This window comes from Hyaena hyaena, unplaced genomic scaffold (genome assembly GCF_003009895.1).
Source record: "Hyaena hyaena isolate Hyena2069 unplaced genomic scaffold, ASM300989v1 scaffold_138, whole genome shotgun sequence".
Taxonomy (NCBI): domain Eukaryota; kingdom Metazoa; phylum Chordata; class Mammalia; order Carnivora; family Hyaenidae; genus Hyaena; species Hyaena hyaena.
Genome location: NW_024080770.1, coordinates 1,362,371 through 1,375,969, shown reverse-complemented (window position 1 = coordinate 1,375,969; position 13,599 = coordinate 1,362,371). Strand labels below are relative to the sequence as shown.

Genomic DNA, 13,599 nt, shown 5'->3' with positions numbered 1-13,599 from the left:
GTTTTAGTCATTGCATCTATCCACTCTTTTTCTCCCCATATAACCAATCATACACTTCTGCAAGATAATAGGGTTGTTTACAATGGAGAGTCAAGTCTATAGATGGAATGCCATTTTCTTTTATATGTTAGCTTTCCCTGGCAAATGACTCTCAGTGCCTATCATCTTTCTACCAACTGAGTAATCTAACCCACAAAAGCCTGTATACACATCTGCACATTTATAAATACCTGTATGTAGCCAAATCCAAGTGACTATTTTATTCCCAAACTCATGAACAGGACTACAACATTCATTAAGTCAGAATGAGGCTGGAGGACAGAGCCAGAATGCCTTGGGCTGCTAGTGCGGACTCCATCAGGAACTACCTCAGCCAAGCCTCTAGGCCTTCCTTTTGACAAAATATTGATTTAGGACTTATCTCTTACTTGCTTCCAGTTCTAGAACATTTTGTTTATAAGAGAAATGCAAATGTGGGCATCATTCATTCAGATTAAACCATCATTTCCATCTAATGATGAGAAGGGAGGGTTAACAGAAACCAGCCAGGGCACCTCTGCAGTGACAGGCAGCTATAAGACTATTGCAGAGGAGGCTAAATTTTGAACACATGAATCTGTTTAATTAGAACTGCAATGGATGGCCCCTCTACAGTCTGTGAGTAAAATATCAAGGAAGCAAGCTATTGAAATGTCAGTGAGAACTGCCAATTCTGGGCATAAACAGCACCTCAGGCCATCTTTTCTCTGACTACTCAAAGTGTGGTATATCAGAGACAAGCAAAAACAAAAGTAATATAAGTTATTATTATTACAAAAGCATTTTATGCTACAAAATAGAAAAATGTCTGTTATCATTTTGGCATATTATTTCTTTTTCTACGTGTAAAATAAATTTTTGTCTAAAACTATATTATATTTATGCATTTTTGTTCTGAAACATGTTTTCAAGGACATTATATTCAATCATGTGAGTATCTCAGACTATAACTGAGTTCTGAGTTTTGGACACTAAAGCTGTTTCAAGTTTTCACATATTATAAAAAATGTCATAACAAATATACATAAAACTTAGGGCACACTCTTGATTAATTCCTCATGGTAAACTCAAGAAACAGACTGAGTCAATGGATGTGGATATTTTCATAGCCTCCCTGATATATTCTGTTAGGCTGTCATTCAAAATGGTAATGCCAGGTTTATAAAGAATTTAAATATAAATTACATGAATCATCTACTCCTATCTTTTTTTTTAATGTTTTTTTATTTATTTTGAGAGACGGAGAGAGACAGAGAAAGCATGAGTGGGGAAGGAGCAGAGAGAGGGGGAAAAAGAGAATCCAAGCAGGTTCCACACTGTCAACACAGAGCCTGACACAGGCTCATAAACCATGAGATCATGACCTGAGCTAATATCAAGAGTCGGATATTCTACTGACTGAGCCACCCAGGAGCCCCAAATCATCTGCTCCTATCTTTTAATGTGAGACACTTGAGGTGTGAATAAGAGACTAAGTTTCCTAGAAAACAAACACCAAAATTAGACAAAGCAAATAAAATCACATAAATTAAATGACAAGTAGGATTTCATAAATAATGGGTTTTACAGTCTGTAAATTTCATTCTCTGAGTTATTTTTAGGGTTTCTGACATTACTAAGTTTTGTTCAGGCTTATAATTAAATCTGTATTTTGATTATAAAACACTGGTATTTAGAATATGATCCCAGTTAACCGTGAATCTAGGATACAGTTCCTAATGGCCACAACAGTGAACTATTTCTATAATTGGATGTTACCTGGGGATAGAAACTCTCTTAAGAGAGATATGAAAATTCAATTAAGAAATGTTTCAAGTTAAAAGTACAAATATTGGTTAAGTTGTTCCAAATGTTATCTCGAGGGGCACTTGGGTGGCTCAGTCAGTTAAGCATCTGACTTCAGCTCAGCTCATGATCTCACGGTTCGTGGGTTCGAGCCCCGCATAGGGCTCTGCGATGACAGCTAAGAAGAGCCTGGAGCCTGCTTCAGATTCTGTGTCGCCCTCTCTCTCTGCCCTTCCCCTACTCATGCTCTGTCTCAGACATAAAAAAAATTTTTTTAAATGCGATCTTGAAACTAAAATAAGAAAACAAAATATAAGTCAAATAAAAGGGGGGCAGAAATTATAAGAAAAAATCTAAAGTAAAAGGTAAAAAGCAGAAAGATCAAAATAAAAGGAAGAAAAGTAGAAACATAAGGTGTATTCCATAAATTAGAAAACTGAATTTAAAAGGAACATTAACATGGGGTGCCTGAGTGGCTCTGTCGGTTAAATGTCTGACTCTGAATTTTGGCTCAGGTAATGTTCCTAAGTTTGTGAGATCAAGCCACACTGCAATGTCAGTGCAAAGCCTGCTTGGGATTCTCTCTCTCTGCCCCTCCTACCACTTACAAACTCTCTCTCAAAATAAATAATAAACATTTAAAATAGATAAAAGGAAAATTAACAGAGGTAACAAAAAGAAAGTGCAGTTAATGGGAGAAAGATGGAGAAACTGAGAACAAGGTCAATGAAACAAGCAGATGGAAAGTGATTAGTCAAATATCTTTGGATATTACAATATACTGTTATAGCTCACTTTTGCCTAAGCTGTTATTCAGGCTTCTCAATGAAGCAGGACATGGCTGAGACTTGGAAAGCCAAGGAGAAAAGGATTCCCACAGCAAACAAACTGCCAATCATACTACAAAAGCTCCAGTATTTCTCTCATAATATAGGAGTCATCACTTAAATTCGTATCTTAAATACAACACTCAGAAGTTTGCTTATGTTTTCTCCATATTAAAAGTAAATCAGGGGGGCGCCTGGGTGGCTTAGTCGGTTAAGCGTCCGACTTTCGCTTAATCATGATCTTGCGGTTTGTGGGTTCGAGCCCCGCGTCGGGCTCTGTGCTGACTGCCAGATCAGAGCCTGGAGCCTGTTTCAGTCTGTGACTCCTTCTCTCTCTGACCCTGCCCTGCTCACGCTGTCTCTCTCTCTCTCTCTCTCTCTCCTAGAAATAAATAAAACATTAATAAATAAATAAATAAATAAATGAAATAAAAGTAAATCAGGGGCACCTGGGTGGCTCAGTCCGTTGGGTGTCCAACTTCAGCTCAGGTCATGACCTCACGGTTCATGGGTTCGAGCCCTGCATCCGGCTCTGTGCTGGCAGCTTAGAGCCTGGAGCCTGCTTCAGATTCTGTGTCTCCCTCTCTCTCTGACCTTCCCCTGCTCACACTGTCTCTCTCTCTCTCTCTCTCTCTCTCTCAGAAATAAATAAAACATTTTTTAAATTTTTTTAAAAAGTAAATCAGAAGTGGGGAGCCTGGGTGGCTCAGTTAGTTAAGTGTCTGACTTCCATTCAGGTCCTGATTTCACAGATCATGAGTTTGAGCCCCACATCGGGCTCTGTGCTGACAGCTCAGAGCCTAGAGCCTGCTTCGGATTCTGTCTCCCTCACTCTCTGCCCCTATCTTGCTCATGCTCTGTCTCTGTCTCTCTCAAATATAAATAAAAGTTAAAAAAAATTTTTAAGTAAATCAGAAGCAAAGAGATTTCTAGAGACCAGTACACTAATAATTCCATCACATTTACCAGTGATAAATGGGATACACACACACCACCAACAACAACAAAAAACAAAAGTTCAAGAACTTGAGAAAACAAAGTTGTCTGAAAGCATCAGAAGGGATAAACAACCCAGAGCCTCACAATTAGACCCAAGTGCATCAGAAGATGACATCCTTGAGTTATGAAAAATATGTAAATTGTAACCAGAGAATTCTGTTTAAAACAAGAGGGACAGACCACATAAATGTGGTTTCCACTCTGAATGATTAAAATTAAGAAATGGAGATAGGCTTCAATACCTGAAATGTTTTACTTATATTAAACATGTCTTTCTCAAGCCAAGATAATTATAGTACAATAAAAATAATGAAACAAAACTACAGGTGGTAAAGAAACTATAATTTTGAACATGATGACAAAGAAACCATATTTTAGCCCTATCTGCATAACACAAACATGGTAATTAGTGACCTAGCGTGGCTGGTATCTCTTCAATCCATATCTGATGTGCAGTGATCTGGTGTTGTGAACACAGTGACAAGTCACGTTGGCCTGGGCATGTGTATTTCTGTGCCACTTGAATAATGATCACTTGTATTCCTCTAAGAAGTTTGAAAGCACATAAAAAACAAACAAAAAATCTGTCGCTAACTGAATCCCTTCTACACTTCACATAATACTAAAATTTGCACTCTTCGCTAATAGTTACAATAGGGAATTGCAGTAATTTTAGTACTCAATCAACAATTGATATTTGGCATGTACTATGTGCCATGTTCCAGCTCTATGTAAATGTAGCTGATTTAATCACAGAAACTGGAAGGTTCCAGAGTTATCTGCAGTTATATCATGAATTGTCTATTTTTCAGCCACTTCTTCCAGTACTAATAAAGATGGCAATGTATATTATTTATCTGGTGTTACCATCATTAAAAAAGAGATACAATTCCTGGGGTTTCTGGGTGGTTCAATCAGGTAAACGTCCAACTCTTGATTTTGGCTCAGGTCATGATCTTATGGTTCGTGAGTTCCAGCCCCAAGTTGGGCTCCACACTGACAGCATAGAGCCTGCTTGGCATCCTCTCTCTCCCTCTCTCTCTCTGCCCCTCCCCTGCTCATGCTCTCACTCTCTCTCTCTCTCAAAATATATAAATAAACTTTAAAAAACAAAAAAGATAAAATTCCAACTTTCTTTTCCTTTGTGCTTGAATGAAATATAATCTTTTCCATTATTAATATCTTTCTCAGAAAAACACCATGCTGGAATTAAAACATACTAAGAAATTTCAGCCCAAAATAATAGTACTTTGAGATATCATGTGAAAAATACATAGAAGAGTATTTAATAAAACTAAAAGTTTTACTACTAAAATTCTGTTTTACATTACAGCTGATTTTTGAAAGATAACCCAGGTAACAACTGACCAAACATATTATGTAAGACCTTTCTTTAGAATATTGACATCTATATCCGGTGAGCCACCCAGCTTTCCTATTTTCAATGCCATGGTAACATGTAAGAAAAAGTGCAGAAGACAAAGGCACCTGCCAAGTCATCCTGCCCAAAAGCTTGTGCTTAAATCTGACCAAGCTTTTATAGCTTTTAATTAAAACAAAAAAATGTCGGACACAGAGGAACATCGTAGGGACGCAATCATCAAAAAACCGAGTCCATGAGAAATGCTCCAGGACAGATGGCGCAGTTTCCTCAACAAAGCAATTCACAGGGTATCTCACTTCGTTAAAACCCACAGCTTCAGCCTCATGTCCCTGGAACCCCCAGCGTTCCTTACTTGCCGAACGGCCCTTGGCTCCCTGTGCTGCATCCTACATGCACCGCCCATCGCAGCATCAGGATTCCGAGTACAACAAAGTAGCTTAGAGCGGGGCTACGAAGCTCGACAGCCTGAGTTGAAATCCCAGCTTCGCCCCCTCAGTTAACTCGTCTATGAAGTAGAGAAAATATTGCCTGCCGCTCAAAGAAATGTTAAGCATTCAGTGAGAAAACACATGTGAAGCACTCAGTACAATGTTTGGCGTATCTCAGGCAGTTAGTATCTATCTAATAAATGATTAGGTGAAAACCATAAGCAGAAAAATTAAATTACTGTGAATGTTGCTTCTTTTGATGTCATTTAATCTTATGGTATATTTGGGAACAATAAAATGACAAAATGGCCAACAGGAAAAATAGGTGAAAAAAATAGGCTATAAATTTCTAAATAACTGAGCTTAACTCTAAGGTACTAAGGAAAAGTTTAATCACATCAAATACCCTCTGATGAAGAATAAGCTTATTTTTTTAAAGGGCTAATCTTGACCAAACCTGGTAAAAGTAATCAAATTTATTTTCTAACTAAAAGCAATCAATATAATCATCTGCAAGCAAAAATTTTAATAACATGGATGTTAAATATTTTTAAGAGACTTTAAGGTCCACGTTCCTGTTCTGAATCTCTTCAGTTTTGTCACTTTGTTCTAAAAAAAAGAAAAAAAACCTAAACAAACTAACAAAACCAATGTGTCCGTCTCGACAGTAGGTGGCATGACTGAGACACAATGAGCCAGTTGCCAGTGGCTACAAAGGGAAAGATGTAGTAAGAACACAAAAAAGTTCATGATGGCATCATCCAAAATTCTGAAAACATTCATTTAAAACTGTTTAAAGGTCCTAATTTGAAAATAAAATCTTTCAAATAATATGAAAGTACTTACATCTCAATTTGTCCAGCATTTTTCCACCACACATGGTTGCTAACATAGCTTTAACTGAAAATACGGTCAACTTGCCTCGGCCCTCACTGCAAAATAAATTATATTAGAAACAATTGCTATCTGGAACCACAAAAGCATTAATCAAATGTATCACTAAATATCAAGCAACTAGTAAATTCACCCCTACCATTATATGCTACAATTATTACCCTGGATTTTTAGAAAACTTGGAGTGTTAAGGCCTCATGTATGTTAGGTAAAAAGTGCTAAAACTAACCTGAATTATTTGGAAAGGAGCTTTATAAACATTCTGTAAAGAATTTTCTACTGGCTCTGTAGACAGGACACATGGATGAACCAGAAGTAAATTTCCTATCAATTTTTAGCCCATTAAATCCACAAGTGAGTTGTTTTTAGTATTCAAAACTGAGGCACCACCCGGTTTGAATAATTCAGAAATGTGTCCCTTCCAGCACGATAACAACAGTTTATTGTTATATAGTAAACCCACAGGGTGCACACTGCTATAAAGCTTTTATAGTACATTCATCTTTGTTCTTACTGTGACAACCTTGCAGTACCATGTGTTTACTCTAAGAAGCTTGATCATATCTGTCTCAGATCTCCCCATAACACCATGGTGAGAAAACTAAAGGGGAAGTGATAGTAATACTAATTCTTTCTTAGTAACTGGAGTTGGAATGTCCAACATACATGAACTATCTACAATAATGCTACACATACCTGCAGACCCAGGAGAGTATCAGCAAGGCCCTCAGACCCAACATGTCCACTGTTCCCTCCATTCAACTATTCCCTGGTTTCATAGCAGCTGAAAACCCCACTAGCCAGTTTTTAAAGTCAGCACATGTAAATTAACAATGGGCTTTTGTGTTCATTTTATAAAGCTTGTGCTTACAAAGTTTCATAGTAAGAGTAAAATACCTTTACAATGATGAGAACTATATCATCTTGTTTTGAAAAGCAAGCGTCACCCTATTTATCTTTATTAATGGCTCTAATAGAGTGCTTCCCATTTTCTAAAACTTTTATACAGTGAGATCACACCTGAAAAAAAGGCAAATGGTTTATAAGCCAGAAGGTTCTCAGTGAAAAGATCTTCAGGAAATACTAATTAATGCTTGTTATAGTCTGATTTTCAACTATTACATCTTTCAGTTTATTCATAAAACCAGAATCCCTGCAATTAGCTAAAATTAGGATGGGTTTTTTTTTTTAGTTTTTTAAAAAGTTTTATTTTGAGAGAGAGAGAGAACAAGCAGGGGAGGGGCAGAGAAAGGGAGAGTGAGAATCCTAAGTAGGCTCCACATTGTCAGCACATGGAACCCAATGCAGGGCTCAATCTCATGAACCATGAGATCATGACCTGAGCCAAAATCAAGAGTACGACACTTAACCAAATGAGCCACCCAGATGTCCCTAGGATGGGGTTTTTAAAATACAAGTAATTCAGAAATACAGACACCGCTCCACGTCCTATACGGCCCTTGGTGATGTAAGGAACATGCCTGTGTCAAATGCTCACTGCACTGTACAAACAACAGGATGGGCCCATGGGGGGCTCAGTCGGTTAAGCGTCTGGCTTCAGCTCAGGTCATGATCTCATGGTTCGTGGGTTTGAGCCAGGCTCTGTGCTGACAGCTTAGAGCCTGGAGCCTGCTTCGGATTCTATCTCCCTCTATCTCTGCCCGTCCCCTGGTCGTGTTCTGGCTGTCTGTCTGTCTGTCTGTCTGTCTCTCTGTCTCTCTCTGTCTCTCTCTCTCTCAAAAATAAGCAAACATTTAAAAAAAAGTTAAAACAACAGGTGTAGCTACAAAGAACATCAACTACTGAAAGGAATGGATTTCTAAGACCAATACAGAACTTTTAGGGTGGGCATTTGTTTTTGGTAACCAACCATCTAAATGCCAAGTCTACCTCTAAGCATGCCTTATATTATGAGACAAATACACGTCCTACCACCCAAGTGTGAAGAAAGAAAAAAAAAAAGCTCTCCTTTTTGCTTTCCCATCTTTCTTCAAAACTAAGACATGGCCCCAAGCTCCGCCAGGAAGACGCACCTGCTCTGGCCCAAACAGAGAACCGTTAGCTTGTAGGAGGAGGCCTCCAGAGGACCTGCCAGCAAGCACGGCTGCACTAGCAGGCACACCCAGCTTCCTGAGGCGGCAGAGACACAGACACGTGTGACGGGTCCTCGGCTCAGCATCAGTGGTATGTGGGGTACAAGCAACAATATCTGTGCTCTGGAGAGGTGGCAGGGGTGTCTTCACGAGACCAGTTTTGTGACACAATTTTGAGATTTGTTCTTGGCAGTGTGGTCATTAAGCCCACTTTCCCAGCCTTCTTGGAGCGTCTGTGGGTCACACATACCCTTTTAATAAATTAGCCAGAGATGGTTTCTTTTTATTTTGTTTAAGTTTATTGAGAGAGAGAGAGAGAACAAGAATGAGTGGAGTAGGGGCAGAGAGAGAAAGGGAAGGAGGATCCAAAGCAGGATCCACGCTGACAGCAGAGAGCACAATGCAGGGCCTGACCTTACAAACCATGAGATCATGACTTGAGCTGAAGTCGGACACTCAAATGGACTGAGCCACCCCGGTGCCTCCAGAGGTGGTTTCTATTGCTTACAACTAAGAACTCCAATGGATGCCGTTTCTGTCCTGAAGTGAAGTGGCCCAGAAAGATGAAGCAACAAAAGAAAACGTTCCTGAAGTCTAGAGTGTGAGCAGGGAGCAAGAATGAAGAGATGGGGCTCATGAACAGTGGTCGGAGCCTTGCTGCACAGCTAATGACCTTTTTTAAGGTAAATATGCTCAAACCATTGTTTGCAGATACAGATTTCATGAAGAGAGAGTATCCAGGTGAAAGTAAAAATTAATCTTATAAGAGATTTCCATAAAAATCAGGAGATGGATTACCTGTGGGAGAAGGGAAGGAGATACACAGAAAGGACCACACGAAGGGTTTTCCAGGTGCTGACAATACTCAACCCCTTGGCCTGCACAGTACCTACACGGGACATCTGCATTACAATGAGTCATTAAACTGTGATTTGTTTTAGGCATCCTTCTGTAGGCATTTTCTTTTTTTTAATGTTTTTATTTATTTCTGGGAGAGATAGAGACAGCGGGAGCAGGGGAGGGTCAGAGAGAGTGGGGGAGACAGAATCTGAAGTAGGCTCCAGGCTCTGAGCTAGCTGTCAGCACAGAGCCCAACGTGGGGCTCGAACCCACGAACAGTGAGATCATGACCTGAGCCGAAGTCGGTCGCTCAACCGACTGATCCACCCAGGCACCCCAAGTATTTTCTAATTCTCAGTAAAAACTGCTTAAAACAAATGAATTCTGGGAAAGTGAGGGTTACCTTACTGGACAAGGCAATGGTTTAAAGGCACAAAATGAGGAAGGGAAACTTAGAGGTTAAAAGACACTTAAAATATATGAACTGTATGCATAAAATTTTTCATAATGGAATCCATAAAAAGAATAAAAATGTTAAAAATACTAAGACCCAGGCCCTATCCTTAAATGTCCATTAATAAAAGACCTACTATTTATGCTATCATAAAAAAGAATAAAAATTAATATGTGAAAGACAAAGAATTATACCCAGGATAGATTACTAAGTTTAAAAAAAAAAAAAAGGCAAAGCATGGAACAAAATAATTACTAGAATGCTATGGAGCATTCTGTGAAAAGACATTGAAAAAATAACAACAGTTGCATCCAGGGTGGAAAGAAGGCAGCCAAAGGAAAGCATGAAAGGATGGGCACTTTCCACTTCGTAAGTATCAAACATGCTTATATTAGAAAAGACATTTCTCAAGTCAATAATCTTAAGACACTAGAAAAAGAACAGGAAATTAAACCCAAAACAAGCAAAAGGAAAAAAAAAATATGCATAAGAGCAGGAATCAGTGAAATTAAAAAACAGAAAAATAGAGAAAAATTAATAAAACCAAAAGCTGATTCTCTGAACAAATCAATAATATTGATAAATCTCTAGTCAGTCTAAGAAAAAAAGAAATAAAACACATTCCCAATATCAAGAATCAAAGAAGGGTTATCAACTACGGCTTCTATAGACATTATAGAAATAAGAAAGTATTATAAAGACTTTATGTCCATGAATTCAACAACTTAAATGAACTGGACAGACGCAAACCACTCTTTGAAAAACACCAACTATTAAATTTCACACTGAAGAAACAGATAACCTCAATAGGCCCATATCCATCACAGAAACTATTCTGTATTTTTAAGCTTTCCAAATAAGAAAGTTCCTCATCCAGAGAGCTATACTGGTGAATTCTAAACATTTAAAGAAATAATTGCATTTCTACACTCTTTGAGGGAATAAAAAAGGAGAAAACGCTTCCCAATTATTTTATGGGACCAGAACTATTTTGATACCAAAACCACAATAATCTATTACAACAAAAGAAAACATACCAGTATCCCTCATGAACATGGACACAAAATTCCAAATGCCGAAACCCCACTCTGTTCTTGATATTTTTTTTAAAGCTTCTCTTTTTGCTTTAATATGCATCCTGAGCTGAAAACCACCAACACAGAACTTTGAAAGCAATACTACTAAGACTGCAGCTTTTATTTTGCAGGGAATGATAAAATCAAAGGACATAATGAAAGATTAAAGAGAATTAATCATATTGTAGTTGTATAACTCTTTCTGGCTCCAAATCTCATGTTCTTCCTTCAAAGAGAAAAAATGGTGTCTATTCCTGATGCAAAGAAGAAACTGATGACATTTATGCAAACAGGAGAGTGTGGCAGAGCCCAGTATGCTGGCCAGAGAGCCAGGTCAAACTCAGCTGTTATTCAAGAAAGATTTAAGGCACAGTCCCCATCAGTAAATGTCACACGGCAGGTCTTAATGGGTACTATGACACCTTAACTTCTAAAAATTATCATAGGAGCACTTAACACTTTTTTTCTTAATCTTCAAAATGCTTTAGAAACACAAATATTTAAAACACTTTGCATTCCTTATTCAAATATTCTTGAACTCAGTTCTAATGCAGATATTAGTTCCAAATTCAGAAAGTCTTATATTCAAATACAGGACAACAACATCCTTCTCAATTGACCTAGATCGGTACTTGTATCTTTTTCCACTCATTAAGACTATTTTTTATAAATTTTAATGTTTATTTATTTATTATACCCCAGTGTGAGCAGGGTAGAGGCAGACAGAGGGGGAGACACAGAATCCAAAGCAGGCTCCAGGCTCCGAGTGGTCAGCACAGAGCCTGATATGGGGCACAAACCCATGAATCGCAAGATCATGACCTGAGCCAAAGTCAGATGTTTACCTGACTGAGCCACCCCTCCACTCATTAAGATTATTACTAGTTTCAATGACTGACCTCTGATCAGATGTACTAACAGAATAGTTTGTGTGTCACTGCTCAGCTATTATCAGTAATGTGTGGTCCCTTAACTCATTACCTCTCAGACCTACTTTCGAACCATTTTCCTATTCATAACAGCCACACAGCAATATCTACACATAATCTCCCACACACTGCACCATGAATCTTCTCTCCTTTGTGCCTGCATGCTCTTTTGGGGTGTGTTAATACACGTGTGCTTAACATCACATGTTTTATTGAGTGTGAGGGGATATGCATGTCCATGTCACTGTGTAAGTCAAAAGGATAAAGGGAACATACAAGCAAGGTTGGGGATGTTTTAAGTAAGGGGAAAGGAGATGTATCTGAGATTAAGAATCATGAGGACCTGCAGACAGAGAGATTTGGAACTGATGCTTACCGAGCCCTCATGTTTAAGAATCTACTTATAAATATATAATTGTGCATCCTGAAAATGGGGCAGTGGATGCAGGTCTGAATTATGAACTAACCTTCCCCACTTATAATGCTTACAGCTTTAGGCTCACAGTTCCAACGATCAAAAGGTTTATTCACCTTTCAAAAGAAAATACTGACATAAACAAATTAAGAAATGGTGTTATTGAAAGATACTTTAAGGGGCGCCTGGGTGGCTTAGTTGGTTAAGCATCCGACTTTCGCTTAGGTCATGATCTCGCAGTTCGTGGGTTCCGGCCCTGCGTGGGGCTCTGTGCTGACTGCCAGCTCAGAGCCTGGAGCCTGTTTCGGAGTCTGTGTCCCCCTCTCTCTCTCACCCTCCCCTGCTCACGCTGTCTCTCTCTCTCTCTCTCTCTCCTAGAAATAAATAAAAATATTAAAAAAAAAAGAAAGATACCTTAAGTACTTACTAAAGATACTGACATAAACTATAAGTATAATTTAGCATACAGAAATAGTCACTTAATAAAATTAGTGAAGGAGTATTGTGAAGAATTCTCAGAATTCTTGCTGAAATCATGTTATTTATATTTTTCTCTTCAAACACAAAGAATCTTAGCTCCCTCCTCTCAACTGTTTGCTTTGTAGGCCAAACGTCAGCATTTATTCTTTTCCTCTGAATGCTTTTCTTGGCACCGGGGTTCCCAGGCTACTTTAAGCCTAACTAAAACTTCCTGTAGCTGCCCCCAAACAAAGCATCGGGCAAGTGTCACTGTTACTGTGTCCTCTAGTCCCGCATTAGCGCCCCTGCATTCTCCCTACAATTAGAGGCAGCAGAGGGGAGCTGTGGCCACTTAGCAGCCCTGTGATTATGTCCCTTTTCTAACTGATTCTTTCTTCTTAGAAAGACTCATTCTCAATCCCTCCCAGTAGACATCTGAATTTAATCTGTATACACTAGTCAAGGCACATTTAAAACTCAAGAGTCAGCTGCCCCAGGCCCTGGCACATACAACCTCCCCAGCATCTGTGTTCTCGGTCCTTTCAGAGTAAAATCCAAGTTCGTCCCAGAATCAGTTCTCTTCATCCCAGAATCAGTTCTCTTCAAATAGGATTCGGTTTTATCACAAAAAACGTGGCTCAACTTAAAATGTGGCCTATGATAGCTGCAGAGTTGTCTAGTAGGTCAATACTTCATAAGTAACAGTAAATATTAACCCCTGCATAAAGATACTAAAATGAAAGGGCCAACAGGTAACATCTGTTGAGGATGATGGGAGTGAGGCAACTTGTTATTTTAACCCCACCCAGTCTCTCCCGGGAGCACCCTCCCTCAGTGAGAAACATGCTTCTCCTTCTCAGACTTCCCTGCGGGATTCACTGCTACAGACCTATCATTTTACAGTCTGACAATAAACCATGCACATGACTTCTAAAAAGAGTTCTTATTATCCAATACTGAGAAAACACCATGATTAG

The 13,599-nt window shown here is 38.8% G+C and overlaps 1 protein-coding gene across 1 annotated transcript in view; it reads right to left on the bottom strand.

Annotated features, from left to right (window-relative positions):
• Positions 1-13,599, bottom strand: part of DTNB (dystrobrevin beta) — a 232,700-nt gene that overhangs the window by 173,810 nt on the left and 45,291 nt on the right. Inside the window, 1 exon segment of the mRNA XM_039238291.1 lies at positions 6,309-6,394. Within this exon segment, the coding sequence (XP_039094222.1) occupies positions 6,309-6,394 (86 nt within the window).